Source organism: Bombus terrestris, chromosome 7, assembly GCF_910591885.1.
Source record: "Bombus terrestris chromosome 7, iyBomTerr1.2, whole genome shotgun sequence".
NCBI classification, from domain to species: Eukaryota; Metazoa; Arthropoda; class Insecta; order Hymenoptera; family Apidae; genus Bombus; species Bombus terrestris.
The window spans coordinates 16,711,571-16,730,066 of record NC_063275.1 but is presented as its reverse complement, the minus strand read 5'-3'; the positions used below and the strand labels follow the sequence as shown (position 1 = coordinate 16,730,066).

At 44.5% G+C, this 18,496-nt stretch overlaps 1 protein-coding gene and 1 long non-coding RNA gene across 2 annotated transcripts in view; one reads left to right on the top strand and one right to left on the bottom strand.

The window, feature by feature from the left end:
* Nucleotides 1-9,262: 9,262 nt before the first annotated feature.
* On the bottom strand, nt 9,263-12,741 carry LOC125385362. The gene is made up of 2 exons (XR_007224511.1): nt 12,650-12,741; nt 9,263-10,877 (listed from the first exon to the last, which is right to left on the bottom strand). It is a non-coding gene; the product is annotated as an uncharacterized LOC125385362 (long non-coding RNA).
* LOC100649960 (iroquois-class homeodomain protein IRX-6) overlaps nt 11,461-18,496 on the top strand; it is a 33,370-nt gene continuing 26,334 nt past the window's right edge. The window contains exon 1 of the mRNA XM_012310476.3: nt 11,461-14,769. Coding sequence (XP_012165866.1) covers nt 14,731-14,769 — 39 coding nt within the window. The 5' untranslated portion in view covers nt 11,461-14,730. The remainder of the gene's footprint in view (nt 14,770-18,496) is intronic.

Genomic DNA, 18,496 nt, shown 5'->3' with positions numbered 1-18,496 from the left:
AACGCATCCTCAAGGACAGTGGAAATCACTAGGGGACACGGCGCACGATCCCTGATCGCAGATAAACTCTCGCGATTAGCTCTCGACCGGTGCACCCTCGGTTAATTCAGAGACACGTTAACGTTTAATTCCTCGTTTACACCCCATTTACAGTTTATTTACGGGGCTCTTCAGCTTTCTTATTTTATCCATCTTTTGATATTTCGTCGAGCTTCCTCCAACAATATTTTAGGTGTGTGCCGATGATTCGAGGAGCTTTCGAGGTGGAAAAACATTCGCCTCGGTCGACTCACTCCGGCGTTCTCGTTTGCGTTAAGGGCACGATCTGGACGGACATTATTCTCCAGTCACGGTCCATTGAATAAATCTGAATGGACTGCGATCGGGTTGCCGTGACTGAACCGTCAACGCGAGGTCCGTTCGAGCCCGTGTTTTTACCCGAGCCGTTATTAAAATGTTCTTCATGCTTCACGGTTTGATTAATTCGGAGACGTATTTCTCGAGTACAATCGTGCAGATAAAAGTCGATAAGCATGTTCACGTTGTACAAAGAAGATTACACGAAAATACGAAATTCGTAACTATCTATGTATATCGAAGATTGATGGAATGTTTCCCATGGGAATGATCTCGTTTCCGAAGAGGCGAGGTAAGTGTCTAAGTAGACGTTCGAAAATTCGTGGCGGCAAATGATAGGCTCGGTTCGTTAAAAGACGTGAAAATTATGTCGCGCGTTCATGTACCGGTCTAACGACACTTCGCACCTTTCGTCGCCTTCAAGCGACAGGTATAATTACCACCGGCAACATAGTGTTTTCCTGCACGTAACCATTTCATTCTACCGACAGTAGTTATCGAGTTCGTGTTGACAATCAGCGCTCGAATCAAACCGCGGCTCGTATCTACGTATTCTCGAAGGAATCCACCACTCCTGTCGTCCAGATTATCGTTTCAAATTCTCTAGCGTTCGATTCTCGAACGATAAGCGTTTTTATTTTCCCTGGTTTTTTTCCATCGACTCTAACGCGATCTAAAACTCATAGACGACTCGTCTCGTAAATCGAACTTCCTACATTTTAATCGGATTAATTAATTTTGTTAAAGCAACTAATTACTTGAGTTTATTTCATTCTTTTTTTACTATTTTCTTCATCGAACATACATACGTTACGTTCGAGAAACGAGCACTCTGTCGACAAACGGGATCGCTCGTTGTTCATTAGCGGACTTTTATCGTCCAATCTCGGTTGCAGCAATCCCGACTCGTGTACTCGTAATCATTTATTACTGATAAGCCGGTGAAAAAGGCGGCGTTTATCGGCGTACGCATAATGGCAGCTTTAGCGTTCATTATCAGAGAAATGGCAGCTCATAGCGCGATCGCGTTGCAACTCTATGATGTATCTTTGGCTGCGCGTACTCGTGTCCCGGGGAATTATCCGTGGATGCAAATCATCCCGTGTCGGCATTTACTCGAACATGGAACGTCGTTTTCTGTAAGAAAGTCTCTAATATGTTCGCGTGCCCGTTCAATAATACTTCGATAGTAAGTAGATACTTCGAAGTAGAATGTTTCAAAGGTCATACCGATGTCGGTGTTGGTTTTTCTCTAATACTTTACGATGATTTTTAGTGTACGTTTCAATCAGCTAACTAGTAAGATGGTTATCGCTATGAACGAGGAAAATTATATACGTTGAACAGTTTGTTCGATATGATAACCGAACATTTGTTATATTTAGCCGATATTGGCGTACAAAAGTAACGATTAAAAGCAAAACTTCTTCAAAAGTCCACACATAAGATAGCCTTAATCGAGATCGACCTAACATCGACTTCAATAACCGGTACAGCTATCGAACCGCATTAAGCCTCGAAACACGCAGCACTGCTATCACGATAAATCATTTCGATAGAACGATCACGGCCGTGGTCTCGATCGAAAGTCCGCGGGACGGTTCAGCGAAGCGAATTCAGCACTGCGAATCTGCGGGGCCAAACGTTAAGCGCAATAAGCCAAGGATTCCATGGCTTCGTAGCAAGTGTTGCAACGCATAAAAAGATTTAGTTCCCGTAAGTAGCAGAGGGCAGCACCGCACTGCACAGCGTGGAATTAAAAAGCCGTCGAGGTGGAGGAGGAACGGCGGCGAAGGCGGAGAGGAGAGATGAATGAAACGAGAATCTCCGGTCGAACAAACAAAGAGAGGATGATGTGGAAAGAGACGGAGAGACGATAAAGAGGATCGAGAATCGAGAGAGCAAGAGGAAAAGGAAAAAGTGGAGAAAGGAGAGACGACAAGAGAGACAGACACGGAGGAAGGCTCGTGGAAGGGGTAGTAGTCAGTGGAAGGAAAAAAAAGAAGTCGAGAAACCTAGGAAAGGACAACGGAGCGAGAGAAAGACGGAGCTCGTCGATGCATGCGTACAACGCGATTGTGTGCGTTTAATCTCCTCTATGGCATGGAGGAGGGCTGATGGGAGTCCAGTCCGCGCCTCTTTGGAGGGAGATGACTTGGCTGGCTTAATGATTCCGGGGGAAAATAATGAAACATGAGCAGGTATCAGAAAGGGGCGTTACTGAACGGCGAAGAGGGTGGAGGGGCACGGTCGCCCTTTTCCTACGCGTCGTTGATATAAGGACCAGGATACGACGTCTCGTCGGACCGAGGAAGGTAGGAGGCACTAATGAGGATGGTGAGCTCGAACGAAGAAGCCGAAGGTGCGACGAAGACGCTCGGACGAACACCGTATCTGGAGAACGGAGAGGGAAAACGAAAGGAGGCTGTGACTCTGGACCAGCGATCATCAGCGGGGATTGGCCCGTGGGCCCGACCACCGGTGCGACCTGGTTGGACGAACGGACCCCTCGGTGCACCAGGTGAGAAAAACTCACCTGGAGAAACCATGCCTCCACGGCTGGGAGTGGTGAAACTGAGAGAGCGTTCGCGGGGTTGCGAACGTTAGCCGGTACCGAGACTCGGTCCTAGAGCTGCGACCAACGCGTTCACCGCGACCATGCTGCTCTACGCTAGCGCTATCATCTCTCTAATCGTGTCTGGAGACCTCGGCGTTGGCTGCGCGACGTTCGACGTTATTCGCAATTTATGGAAGGCTCTCGTGAGAACCATAGAGGTTTCTCGCTGGTTGCTTTATCGGTGTGCCCTGATCCGACCGCAATGGAAAACGGACGATGTTTTCAAGACAGCCGAAGAATCCTCGAACACGATGCATGATTTTTTTGATGAACATTTTTATGGATCCTAGGAAGCGTGGGAACGGATACATGGCGCACAATTAATTTCGTTCATATGTAGTTATAAGTAAAAATGAAACATAGCTAGATTTTATAGAGACAAGTAGGAAGCAAAACGTTATAGTTTTTCACATAGAACGGGAATGCGGTTCGGCGTTTACCGGTACACAGCCCCACTCATGGGTCGAGGTTACAACAGGAAGCGATTGTTACTTTGTTATCGAGCGGATGCAAACTCACGCAATTACCTTTAATTACCGTTTAATAGCAAGTGGAACGAGAACGGTAGCGCACCTGTCTCTCATCGCCGGGATCCTGATGCGTCGACACGCCGCGCGATGTAGCTATTTAATTGCTTTGATTATTTATAAAGATCGTAGAGAGATAATTGTGGCATAGCGCACGTTAAGCCGGCAAAGTTCGTACGTACGCTTAAAACGCACTAAAACGCTTCGCATAACGTTAATCGTCTCCTGCCGCGGTTAATATCAAGAAACTTATTTGACTTAATAATTATCGCCGCATAAGGTTATCTTCCCGTTTTCTGCGTTTTCATCGCCGTTGTATATATAACATCTTGACTGCCGCGAAATTAATTGCCAGAGAAACGAATACTCCCTACCGCGAGTTTATTAATCTCTTTTTAATTGTAACCGATTAAACAGTTAATTACACCGATTCGCGGAAGACACCCGCTGTGTTCCCAACGACGAAATAATTAGCGGATCGCATCGGCAAATATTTCACGTGATGGCGACGTTTCCAGATAAGATACAAGATATCAAAAGGTTGCGCATTTCGAAATACAAGGTTGAATTGAAAGAAATACGTCGCTGTCAACGTCGATGTAATTTGCAACCAAACTATCCTCGCTAATTCCCGTACACGGCATCACACTCGTTCCTAGATAAAAGTCTCGTTTTAATAAGTAGCGTATGCATAATTCACGTTAAAAGCCGTGTTATCGTTTCCTTGGAGCACTCGGTCATTGTAGTCGAGCATATATCTAACACGTTATATAATTGCAGAGTTTCCCTCGTTATGTATATATTATGTAAAAAAGCAAAAAAAACGTGTCCTCTATAACCAATGTTAACAATTTTCTAACTCTGAACCAGTTACATACGTTTTTATGTTTGAAACTAACTCTATTTAATTCTCCTCAACGAGTTTTTCGACGTCGTTGGAGTACTCGATCCCCGATGGTAGCTGTTCTCCCTTCGCGAACTATCTCGCAAAATAATTACGGTCCATCTAAACGAACGTCTTCGACCGATAAAGCAACGCTTTATCGTATTTTCTATAAACGCGTGTGTACGCGCGTAAAAGCATACGTACAAGCGCATACGCGTGATCGCCAGCGAAATAAAAACGAATCGGTTCTATCGCGGGAACCCCATGTCGAAGTGAAAATGATATCGCGTATGGCCATCGTTATCGGTCTTGGGACATTACATTGTTAAGGCAAAGTGCCGTCATTAACGACGTAACGGTGCATACCGTGGCAGGCGAGCGGTTTGAGTCACTTAACACCATGGAAAAATGAAAAAAAGAGGAAAGCAAGCGGGTACGCGTTGCTCGCAGCTCTGCGTGCCGTCAATATATCCGCAGATAAGGGGTGCACCGTGCTCGAAACGCGATTATCGACATTCGAGTGCTCGTCGATTAGCCTGACCCGCCTTTCGTTCCTCTCCGCCTACCCTTACCTTCCACGCTCTGTCGATTTCGATCGCGATAAATACGTACGCCATTAACTCGGACAGACACTGAATTTCAAGCTCGTTTCGCCGGATGTTGACGATCCGCATCGATTATTGTTGAGGTCGAGCCATCTCTCTCGTCCCGTAGAAAGGTTTCGTCACTCGAACGATAGTTTCCTCGTCTTCGTTGCCCTTCTGACGAGGTACCTGTGCATCGATCATGCTTTTTATCAGCTCGGAGTCAGCAGGAAGTTTTCAGAGAGCTCCACAACTCCATAATTGAACGTCTACCGATAAGAGAACAACGTTCTTTGGTTGTCGTGCAATAATCCAGAAACCAGTTCAGAGAAACCACCCTCTTGTCAAAGAAAAACACGCTGTAATTTAGACGAGGCGCTTTCGGTGAATCCGGCCCGCGGTTACGGACTTGTCATTTGCCGTCTAAATCACAATCCATCAGCCAAATTCGGAAGAAAGTCGAAGCTGTCCATGATAAATGATGAATCGTCGATGTGGCGTGCCCAAGCGGCTCGTAATTCTCCGACGAGCACGCATTACACTTGTGTGTCATTGTCCTAAATTTACTGCTTGAATGAAGTACCTACACTTGATATATTTGAAAGATCAATATAAAGTACAATGGATTGATTCGAGAATCATACCTCTTTCTTTTTGAAACATCGTTTCTTAGAGCACCGATTACAATTACACTTAATATGGCTATAGAAATAGGTCGATTAACCAAATGTCTAAAGGAAAATTTATTTCATCTGTATTCCTTACACAAACTATCCGTCGATCCTTTATTCCATCCATTTGGTCCGTCCCAACAGTTTAACGATAGAGGGGTAAAAAGAGGCTTCGGAATAGATTTACGAATCGGTCGATCGACTTTCTGGCAGATGATCGGCCGCGAGCGGCTCCTTCTGATCGTCCGCGGGGGTTGGCCGGTTTGGAACAAAGCAGAGGTGGAGCAAAGAAAAGACCAGTTCGAAGAGGGTTGGGAATCTCACGCTTCGTTTAATTAATGAACGCCGGCATCGTTTCTCTCTTCCCTTTATAGGGTGGTCGTACCGCTCATCTAGCCCTGATCTCTCCCTTTTCTCCTTCTCTCCCGCCAGTTGGATTCTTCTCACAGTTACATGCGCGTCCTATGTGCGGATGGCAACGATCACGCTGTTTATGGACTACTCAGCTCGCGGTAGTGTATAGGGTTGGAACGGAACACATACGAATCCGGTTAGCTTTTCTACTGCGAACAATCTTTCATGTTGCCGCTCGATGAGATACGAGCTCACTTTTCCCGATGAACGAACATCGCGACGTCGAACGAAAAAACATATATCGACGCTGATCTGATACATCGAAGCGTTTCTGACCACTAGCTAACCCGAATTTGTTTGGGCACTTCGTGGAAATTCGTTCGGAGTTAATCCACTCGATGATTCATTTCCTTTCGATTCGTTTCAGCTTTTAAACTTGTACTTCGTATGAAAGCTAGGGATGGTCACGATAAGTTGTGGATGTTTAACAATTCGCGATTGTTGCGGTTGCCTTCTGCATGAAACACAATCGACCTGTGACGTGCCGAACTACAGACATATTTACACGGACCAGATTTCAGATTTATCAGTGATAGGTTGACAAAGGGTCGGCCGAAATCCTTTGAAGATATCGCCTATCGGTCGATTCGTTGTTTGATTTGCGTTGAAACATGGACGTGCACTCCGTCCGTCATTGATAACGCCAGCGTGATCGTCGATGGCTCCGACGATCATGAGACATGCCACTCATTCTAGCTGACCCTTATCAGGTACCAGGTATTTTTACTTATGTCACTCGAAGTGTTGCTGAATCGGGATCGGCAAACGGATGACAAAAAATGTTTCTATTTTAGTTCTTTCGTTTGAACGTTGGAAAACGAAAGCAAACTTATGTCTTTTAAGACGTTATGTAAACTGAAAAGGAAATTAAAGAATCTCTCAGCAGCTGTCAATCATAATCCAAGCAATAATAGAAGAAATCTTTAGTAAAGTTACAATTTCAATCTTTGCATTTTTCCATTTACATATTTAAAAATCAATATACGTATTATTATCATTTTTATTGATAGTAATTTTGAACAATATTCGTATAGCATTGCCATCGTTTAGAAATAATCAAAGACATAGTAACCGTGATTTCATTAATAACTTCGGAATTACTGGTGATAGAGTGCCACGTTCCAGCGACAATAAATAGCAGCAATGACTGGCGATATCTTGTAGGTAACAAGATCGCGCAATCCGTTCGAATCCCGGCAGAATTCACGCGATGGATTTCATGGTGAAGTGATCGCGGACAATGACGCCGTGGAAACACCGTCGCAGATCACCTTGTGTCAACTACGCCCAACAACGGCGTGCTTATGTACGGGAGGCGGTATTAATTATCCCGAGCCTCCTTATAACGTAATTTATGGGAGCACGAGGGTACGACCGAGGGGGAGCGTTATCAATCCGGCAAGATTAATCACTCAAGTTTATACCGGGCTTCCTATCCACTTCACTCCATAAGTAGTACACTTCGCTTTGCTTCCAAGGCTTTTCGTGCCCTAGCTGCCTTTATCCCTTAGCGTCTTTGATTTATGAGCAGCCGCGCATAAGGTCCCGATATGGATATGATACTTTGATGGACAAACAGTTTTAATTGAAAAGAAACGATCAAGAAAGTTTGAGACGTAGCTTCAAAATTACTTATTATAGAATTATATAATATCGTAGAAGTTGGCAACGATGGTTATCACGATTTACGAATACTTGCGGGTCGTTATGTGAAAAATATTTAAGACAAGCGTGTAGTAATTACAATACACGTTGTAATAATGTGAAAAAGACATTCGATCGATTCTCAAGAAAATAAAGACTTGTTGTATGTATATGTATACAATATATGTATACAAAATTGAAATAATCACCTGTTTAAAGTTTAGCCCCATGAATCATGGATTACAAGGATCATAGGATTTCGTCTTAAGAGGAGCATCAGATTGAATCCATGCCAATATCCATCGCATTCCAGAGAAGAATTCGTGTATTCGAGAGAAAGGTGGAAGATTGAATTCAAAAATGCAACCGAAGCGCACTCTACCGAGTGCAGGCTGAACCCGTCTATGATTCTTTCCTCGTTGCACCGCGGTCTAGCGTTAGAAACGTCTCACTCGTGGAACCTGTCGAAGTGCGGGTATTCAACACGGTGACAACCGTTGCTGCACACATTGTTGAAAGTATACATGGCACCCCTGCCGTCCCTTTAGGTGCGAGAAGGACGAACGGCAAGAGGGGTGGTCGCGTGGAAAGTGGAAAGGGAAACCCCCCCACCTAATAGCCCGAAGCAAACCCCCACTTTTCTCGTTGGCAACGATGCCACGGTACCAACGAGGAGGGTCTATAACCGTCCTTTGTCGAGTCGTGCTGCCACCTGTGCAGCAGCTTTCGTCGACCTTGCCCGTGACTGGTCGCCAACCACTTCGGACTGGTCGTACAACTTTGAGCTTCTTGACCGTCGATCTTGCGCACCGAAGTCTTTTTTCAATGGTTTTCTTTCGATTTTGTGCAAGAAAACACCGCAATTGATTCGATAGTACCGTCTTCGAGTTGCTATGAAACTTGCTTGCATGCAATGAGTTCGACAGCGACAGTACGATGTCAACTGGAGAGACGTTGGTGAGTTACTGGAAATTCAACATCGATGGCGACGACAAACGAAACGTCCAGGTGCCGATTCGAAACTCGTGTTGAATCTAGATTTTAGCCACTGGCTTTGACGTTTGAAACAACGCAAATGCATGAGGATATTGCCATACACGGTGTTATCGAAGGAATCGTATAGAACACGAGCAAATCGAATTACGTGTGGCACGCGCGCGTTGTCGAATCAGATAAGCTTTGAGGGTAATTTAGAGGAATTGCAACGTTTGGATATATTAGATAAACGTTTCAAACGTGGTTGCAACATGTATCGTGCGAATAATTGTGGATTCAACGGACGGTTGAATCTATACATCGGATGAACTTTCACTAGGCATTACGTGTGCTCCTCGTATCGTGCATGATCTGTAATTATAGACCGTAGTCGTGACAGTTTTTATGCATTTTCAAAGTAACAGATAAAGAAGACGTACGCTTGCATATAATAGTTATTGTATGCCTGAACTTACGGGCTTCATTTAAGAATCTTTATTACAGCGTGTATCGCTTACCGTACGTTATCTTAACCTATGTTCTCGTATTCTAGGGAAATCCCGTGATAAAGAACATGATAACTATGGTTAAATGTATTGTTACAATCGTATAATGTGCTTTTCTTACACAATCTGATTAACAGTTCGTATTTTTATTTTTAGCTCTGCATAAATTATTTAATAATATCTTGGAAGAATTTAATTACGATAAGAAAATGTATATTACATATAATAAATATGAATGACTTATGTAAATGCGGGATGTTAGCGTGCGTCGCATCAGAAAATAGGATTTTTATACATTATTTTAATTATTTCTTCCATAATTTATTAACACTTATACAAGCTTTACAAACACACAACTCTTCAAAACGCCACGAGTCCATTCTGCATAAGGTGGTATGTGTATATGTAACGTTAAACCGTATCATCTTTCCTTTCATTTACATTCAAATTCACGGCAAAATGCGAATCATTAGTTGAAGCGTAACAATGCGTAGGGCCAATGCATTTAACATGAATTGCATGTACGTACTGTGCTAGACTATAGACTATAGAGTAGGACGCATTAACATGTTAATGCCTTGTCTCGCGCTACAGTTAACTGTCTCATCTCACTACAGCTAAACGTGTTGGTTGATCCACGGCATTAGTAATTCAAAGCGCGGAGACACCTATAGTGCGCACAGTCATAATAAAACACCCCCAACGGTATACCACCGTTTGTAGATTGACTCGCTACAAATTGCCCCATTACGATTAATTCCATTTTGTAATCGATATTCCGCTTACGAATTGACACACGCGAAAAGAATAGGAAAACGTTGTATAAACAGTGAGATGCGACAGAATTTTTCAAAAGATATGATTTACGGTGGTCGCGCGATAAATAATTCAAGGTTTATTAGTCAATGGTGATGCAGTGATAACACACGATTTAAAAACGGTCCTTTGCCGAGAATTTCGTGACACTGGCGGCTACATCGGTAATTCGATTTATCGGTAACTTGTATAGGGTATGGCGAGAGGAGCACGATACAAAGCCACTATTACTCCCTGTTGGCTCCTTAATTCCCGATTCCGAAGACGCACGGTTGATCCTCGTAACACACGCACAGAGACGGGAAATCCAAAATCGATGTGCGACGACATCGGTCAGCGGCTTAGCTTGGGCGTAGTCGTAGCGGAACGTCGACGTTCTGTGCCGTCGACAAATTCGGTGTCGCATTCTCGGAAAGTCACCGTTGTAGGGATAGAAACTGATCAGGCAAGGGGAGTTTAAGGTGGAGTCAAAGAGCGGGAGAGAGAGACGGGAGTGGAAGACTTGCGTGTAAAACAAAGAGAGAAAATCCCTTGAGCAGGAGCATACCTTCTACGACACACACTGGAATGACACTCGCGTATATTGACTCATACACTTGCACACGAGCTTACAAAGCGTATACGCATAGTAGCGGCCTCTTGAAGTCACCGGTAGAAGGGTACGGAGGAACCATGAGGAGAGGAGTGAGAGTTGCGCGCGGCTATGTGTAGACCGCGGTGTTAACAAACGGTACACTAATGTTTCACGTCTCGGTGTGCCTCACCGTATGCTTCTATCTCGCTCCAGCTTGCGGAATCTCTCTGTCCCGCAATGTGTTCCTCCGTCGACGTCGCCGTGGCGAGCAAGAGCGCGAAGTAGTAGCTCAACGTGCTGCGCACACTGCGGGGTGATGAGAAAGGCAGTGGCACGATTTGGTGGTAGTACGAGTAGCTTCGAATATAGAGGGGGTAGGGAAAGGTGATAAAGGCGGGGCAAGGTTAGTCCGCGCCCACGGAGGGGAAAAAAGCCGAGCTCCGCACCCACCGCGGTGTATTAGAGGGGAGACGAAAGAAGTGTGGAAGGGGACGATTTATCCAGTTTCCTCTCTCTCTCTCTTTCTCCTATGCACCGTCGAACACCACTACAGAGATTCGTTTAAGCGAGAGGGGTAAGCGCGAGCGTGTGAGTTTCACCACGAAACGACAAAAATATCTTCGCTGGCAGGTACTCTCGTAGGTAGGTGTGTATATCGGCAATCTGCCGGCCGGCGAAAAATGTCAGTGCACCTTTTTACCCACCCCGCGAACCACATCGGCCCCTTCGACTGTCCCCACCCGTTCTAGCGAATGTCCTCCCCCGCAACCTCTATGCTCGCGATCCACCACCTACAGCCGCCCCTACCCGCCCCTTTGATCGGCGGTCGCGCCAGGAGGGCGACAAGTAAGCGCGAGGAGGCGAGTTCCCTTGAAAGAACTGCGCAAAACACACTTTCGCGATGCCACGGCCGAAGTCGTCGTTGTCGTCATCGTATCCGTCGCTCGCCGTTGTCAACTTGTATATTGTTAGTGATCATCGGCACGTTGCCGCACTCGCGTACAACGGCCACGGACCAATCGCCCGATTCGGTTGGCGATAGTCGACCGAACTTGTCGTTCGACGTGAATCAGTTTTTAAATTCAACCGTGGCTACGTGAAAAGAATTTGAAATCTCGAGGATCAATAGCGAGCGCGTCGTTTGTCATCGCAGGACTTTCTAAAACCGATGAGAATTGGTGGTGAAACGCGCGATGGGACATCCACGCATCATCGGCGCATTAAACTGCCGGTACGCGTTTATACCGCGTAAACGTGCTCGTGTAATACGTTCGTCAGCTGGTGATCGTGCCTTTCACTGTATAAGTGTCGAGCGAGAGAGACGTCGCGACGGTGTTGGATCGAAGTGAAAAGCAAACGCGAAGTCAAAGTTGGACAGAAAGAGAGAAAAGTTGTGTAGTCAAGTGTCGCGTTGTGTGTGGAGCAAGAGGAAGGATCTCAGGAGGTGGGGGCCAGTGGTGTAGCGAGGGGACACCAAGTAGTTGACGATCGCCGCGGTGAAGGAGAAGAGAGAGAAAGAGAAAGAAATAGAGTGGGAATATCGTAGTGGTAGTGGTGGTGGTGGGGAAACGTCAGAGTGTGCGGTCGTGTCCAAGAAAGAGGTGGAGAAGCGAACAGCAACGGGAGAGAGGGCAGCGAACAAACTACCGGGAAGAAGTCAGCGGCAAGTAAAGCAGCGCCGCCGAGGCTAAACTTCAGGATCTATCGAACTAAAATTGTCGTGTAGTTTCTGCCTCCTCTTCTCGCCCCTCCTAACGCAACCTACCTCTCCCTTGACCCCACCAGAGCCCAACACGGTGGCAACGGCAGCATCTCGGCCGGTTGCGCCCCCTCTGACTCGAGCACCCATCCCCTCCACAAAACGAAAGCCGAACGAAGAGGGAAGAAAGCGGCGACGGTGGGGCGTCACGAGGGACGAGGAGGGTACGATCGAGGGAGAAGAAGAGATCGGAACGTGTTGAGAAAGAGAGAGACCGAGAAACAGAAAGAGGAAAAGGAGAGAAAGAGAGGGAAGAACGGGTAACGAAGTGAGAGGGGGTAGGCAGGGAGCGCGTTAGCTGGCCCCACGGGCGACTCACCATATTTTATTGTCGCGTTTGCCGACGCTAACCGCTGGTGTACGGCTCCGTGCCCGATCTACGAAGATGCCGACCTGACTCGGAGAGAAGAGAAGTACACAGAACACTCGGCCTACTAGTAGAGTGCGGTACGAATTCGCGTGGGTTCGAGGTGCCGGTAGTGGCATCATCAGCCACCAGCAGAGGTGGCACCAGCTCCCCCACTACACCGCGCGGCGTGCCGGCCTGGACCCTCCCACCCGTCTCACCGAGGGCAAACCATCTCGCAAAAATCGTCCCCCTTTCCATGGAAGGAAAAGAACTACGGCGACGACTCTGCCACCACCACTGTCGAGCCGACCGTTTCTCGTCACTACCACCACCACCATCGGCACACTACCATCGTTATCGCCAGCGCCACCGTCACTGTACCGCCGCCTCCTCCTACACCGCGATCAACCGTCATCTCGGGGAACGAGGATACCAGAACTTACGGATTTCGATTGCGTTGTTCGCTCCTTCGACGAACGCGCTACTTATAAACCACCGCTGGATTTACCATCACCTATTTACGTTTTCGGTGATTACCGATCAAAATCAGATGTCAGTGCCGATTTAAAAAAGTGCGCGTGTGGATTGAACTCAACGGATAATCGAGATACTTATCCTTGATCGAATCATTATCCTTTGTAGCGCGCGCAAAAGAAGTTTCCGCCAAGTTCGAAAGGAGAGAGGGAAGAGTCGTCGCATGGACACGCGCCCTCCTTGTACCCCCTCTAAACAGTGAAAACATATACATACACACGCGTGTAGACGCACACGCACGCGGATCACGCAGAGGAGAAGACAGAAGTGCCGGGGCATTATACACGTGTGAGCCGCGCCAGTTTGTAGTTACTTGTTTAGAGTGCACGCATGGATTTCGTGGTACTGTACAATCTGTGAGTTAAGAAAATTCGTATCGACGAATTTTCGATTAACAAAAAAAAAAAAAAAAAAAAAAAAGAAAATACGAGCTGTTCCGTAACGTCATTACACGGGGTGCGAAACAATCCGCCGTGTGGACGTATTCTACGAGCAAGAGAAGAAAAAAAGAAGAGCGGTGTGCGCGAACAAGTCGAACCTCACCTTTCCTTTTTCACGAACGTCTCTCCGTCACCATCGCTCGAGTTCTCGACCTACCACTCTCTCCCTCTCTATCTCTCGTTTCGCCTCTTGTCCGTCCCTCTAGCGCTTCCTCTCGCTCGCTCCTCCCTCTATTCCGTCTCGCTTTCTCATTTCCTCTCTTTCTATATCACGTTTTCTTCTTCGCACTCACACTTATGTACCTCCGCCTTCCTAACCGCTGAGCGGAGGACTGGATTCCGTCGAAAAGAAACGACGATTCGGAGGATAGTCGCGACCGATCATAGCTGGCGCGTCGATCGGATCAACGACGTGAGTTAGCTACACGAGCGAATCATCCACCGGCGCGTATAATACCCGCATTCAAGTACCGTGTTAATACTGTTGTAATTAGTTTATGGTTTACCGTTTTCTGCTCGCGAAACATCGTCTCTATTACCTGGACAAAACGATCCTTATTTTTCGATCTCGATCGTACACGGTGGCTAGTGTGAACTGTTCTCGTTGACTTACGGTTGTCATCGGTCTGTGCTAGTCGTGAACGAGTCCCGAAACCAACAGTGTCATCTACACGACTGCGTTGCGGTCGAAGCTCGGAAAACTGGTCCCTGCCTCTCTGGTGCCTGCGTCTGTGACAGTGCGAGTGTATACGACTGAAGACCGCTTTCAGGGTTGAGTACAGTTTGGTACTAGACAGTGCAATAAAACACGCGCGAGTTACGTATCTATAGTGAAAAATTTCTCTCCGCTTTTTACGCTGTTTTGTCATTTGTGACTATATTTGTACAACTCTATTTCTTTCTCGTCGCGTGCCACGTGGTGAAAAGAAAGAAATTAAGAAGGGATACACGGAGGAAAAAAAAGCAAAAGTGATATTTGTTTCGAGTGACTTGGTGAGACTGCAACAGATGCCACAGTCTGAAAGGATGATCGCGTAGCGGCGCCCGACCATCACGGCCCTGAGTGGCCGACACATCATGTCACAGTTCTCTTTTCGAGGATCACCAAATCTACAGGTGAGTCCTCCACTTTACGTGCTTATTCGCTTTTTTGATTCGAAATCTATCGTTTACCAGGATAGTTTTGCGATTGCGTCGAGTGACACGATTACGATAGTGATGGATGTACTTTCGAATCGATGTCTTTCGATGACATCAATCAGCGCGTTGTAACTGAACTCAATCATCTGATTTGTGAACTTCGTTGCCTCATTGTCGATATCGTTCGAGGAAACTGTATCAAGTTTTGATTTAATCGAGCAAACGAGTCTTATAAAACTAGGAATACAAAGTGTACACACAGGAATTTGCATATTTATACGTTATAGCATTATAATAGGAAAGATAGATGCTAGACAAACTGATCAAAACATGTTTATCTATCCCTTTATTCATGCGCATTATGTTAAAAAACAGGGAACAACAGATTTCTTTCGTTATCTGTGACGTCATTCACATCTAATCGTTTTATCATGAAACTATTAAAAGAATCTTTTTGCTTCTATCATGTTTGAAGGTTCTCTTACAACAGAAAAAGGAAGCTCATTATATCCAGTCATTATGTTATGTATATGTTTAAATTCAGCATAATTTACCTCAAGTACCTTTTTGTTCATAAAGTTCTGAGCAATGAAGGACTTAGAATCAACTTCCTTGGTCTTGGAAAAAATGGTCTTATACAAGAGCAAAATAAAAAAAAAAAAACATTAGCTGTATCCACATGTGACTACGATAACTGGGGAAACAAAACTTGATATTGAAATATCCGTGACAAGTGCGTGCATATTTCAACGTTAAACGTTCGATATCGGAAGAAACGCAATGTACACATTTCTAGAACTACCATGATATGTAGTTGTCGTTCGGTCGGTAGATGTACGAATCCGGATATAATTTCAACCGTTTGAAAGTCAAATGTATTCAACGGTCAAAAGCCTCACCTATTTGTGACTATCTGTTCCTTCTCGTGTGTGACTTCGCATATGCCAAGCTAACCAGCGAATGAATCGTTTATGCTGTTGACTATTCACCGCGAAAGCGGATATCGTCCCTGCCGTTGCGGATGCGCTTTTACGAGCTGTCGAGGAAGCTGCTTTCTTCATTCCCCCGAGTTACGACTGTTGCTTGATTTCGTTGGAAGAGGCTATTAACGAAATTGCACGTGATATATTTTCAACTTCTTTAATCTTTGGGATTTCCCCGATGTATTTAATGTGTTTGTCGTATACTAAAAATGGCTTGTTATGATTTCTGTAGCCATTAGTGTATGAAATACTTTTAGAACTAATATTACAGTAATAATATTATAATAACGTTACGTTATAGGAGTTTTGAAGATATAAAATACGAGGAATTAACAAGCGAATTGAATATCATAGAGAACATAATTTAGTGGTGGCGCTGCTGAAATTTTATTGTAATATGGCGCTCGAATTTTGTGTGCCACGAGAGCAATTTCTTAATATATTCAGTTAAATTTAATCTCGTCTACCTGAATTGATTACATAGATTAAAGACGTTATAAGCTTTTAAAAATTACCATTTAGATTAATCGTTATATCTTATTAACTTCGAAATTACAAAATCTATATACATATAGGTATTATGGATAAAACATGAGATTTAGAGATGGCGCTGTCATAAAATGACACCCTGCGAAACATACAAACTTCATACGTGGCATGTATGATATATCACGCGTTTACAATTTTCCAACTTGTTTATGTCGTCCAACTATATCAGTGTAAATGAGTTATCCATAAAAATTTCAAGTCGAAAGCCTAACAATTAGTCGCCGCACCGATTCATTTCGGTTGCATGACCGCAACGGATAATTTGTAGCGTGGGATCTTGTTCGTTGCGAAAATGGATAGCCGTTGGCAAGCCTGAGAGATTCGGTACCACGTGTCCTGACATGTTGCATATAGGTGTACGTTGCATACCTATGCACTGTGCATAGCGCCGAGCTGAGAACATGTGTTGCCACGCCTAAAGCAACGTTCCGAAATGATCGAAGAGCTTGCGCCCGGCTAGAATAATTATCTCGTCTTACCATGAACGAGCTTTTTACCATGAACGACCTTTTTGCCACGATATCTACGCTGTTGGTATGGCTACAACGCATCTTTGAAATGACGATTCGAACGCTCCCTTTTTCATCATTAACGTTCCTTAAAATATGTTATTAGTTCTACATAATTTATAGAATATAAGAAATGTTCTTATAGTCTTACAATTGTGTACTGGAAATCGTGTTTAAGTTTGAGAATTTTTAGAAATTGTTAGAAGTTAGAAATTTTGTCTGCATGCTTAAAATATACTTTTTCTGTACATTTGTATTTTTTGAATAAATTAGTTTATTACATAACATTTAAAAAGCTTAATCATCTTCTTCGCGGGTTCGTACAAAATTATTATACTACTACTTTGTAGACGAAAGTGGTTAACCGTGTTTCTACCGGACACGCTTTGTCTAGTAGACTAAAATAACGTGTTTGAAAGGTAGCAATTTTTCACGTGACCAACAATTCAAAATAGCAATCGATATGCCTTCTGTAAACAAGGCACGAAGCATATAGTGGAATCGTTTGCGTATCACATTGTTTAAGTGCCGATAAAAATTAATGGTTTATTATCTATGAGTATTACTCCACTTATAACACAGTTAAATAAACAAGCAAGCACTTTAGTCACAGTTGTTGTTTTATCGTTGACATACTTTTCTTTCCGATTCCTGTTGCCCGTCATCTTTACAAGTTAATCATAGCGTCGTTTAGCGTACATCATTTGTTATACCATAATAATTAGAGAGAAAGAGAAAGCCGTTGAATCATCAAACGCCACTTTCTCGAAGAGCGTGTGCGACATTTTATCATAATTATGTCACAGCCTAGCTAAAAATTAACGATAAGCTGCATTTATATTCCGTCGTTCATGAAGCCAAGTTTTGTCCTTTTATCTCCTATATTCTTCTTTTTTTTCGTGATCTGCTCGTCTAATAAACAATAAGATGTTAATTGTAGTTAGCTCTCTTATTGTGGATATATCAGCTTCGTATCGGTTGACATTTGCGCTACGTCGATGACGTAACGAGTCGTTGCGCCCGTCGAAGAAATTGCAAGCTGTAAGTACGTGCAACACGCGAAGCGTGTAAACTGATCGTTAATAACTGCAAACTACATTCAGGTGTGTTCAACATCGGCTATCGTTGAGTATTTTCTTAATTTTCAACCGGTGATACTCGTCTCGACGAAATCATACTGAACTGTTCAATTTTAATTTCTTCATCACGATAGAAATCACTCCGTATTCTTACTTATCCTTACACCATCATTTCGATTAGATTTCTCCTATTGAAACCTCTGGTGGAATACTTGTTAGGAAGCATTCACGACAACGAACATGTTTCACGTTCGTTCTCGTATGAGTGCAACGTGTTTAGTGTTTACGGCGAGAAAAAGGAATGTCCTCGGTATGGCAACGGGCTTTAATTTTGGCCTGAAAAACACTGAGCGGTTCACCCTCGAAGAATGAAGATCGCGTCTCGCGGCAACGACGACCGTGCATTAAATTTAGAACGTGATGAATTCATATCGCTAATCTGTGTCACTAAATCTAATTGAAGTAACGATACTTCCATCCTTTCCGTCAGTCGTATCACTTTTTCTTAAATCCGTCGTGTATTTTTGTCTCTGGACGTATCAAAAGCGAAATAACTCCAGACAAGATCAAGACCGAACGAGTG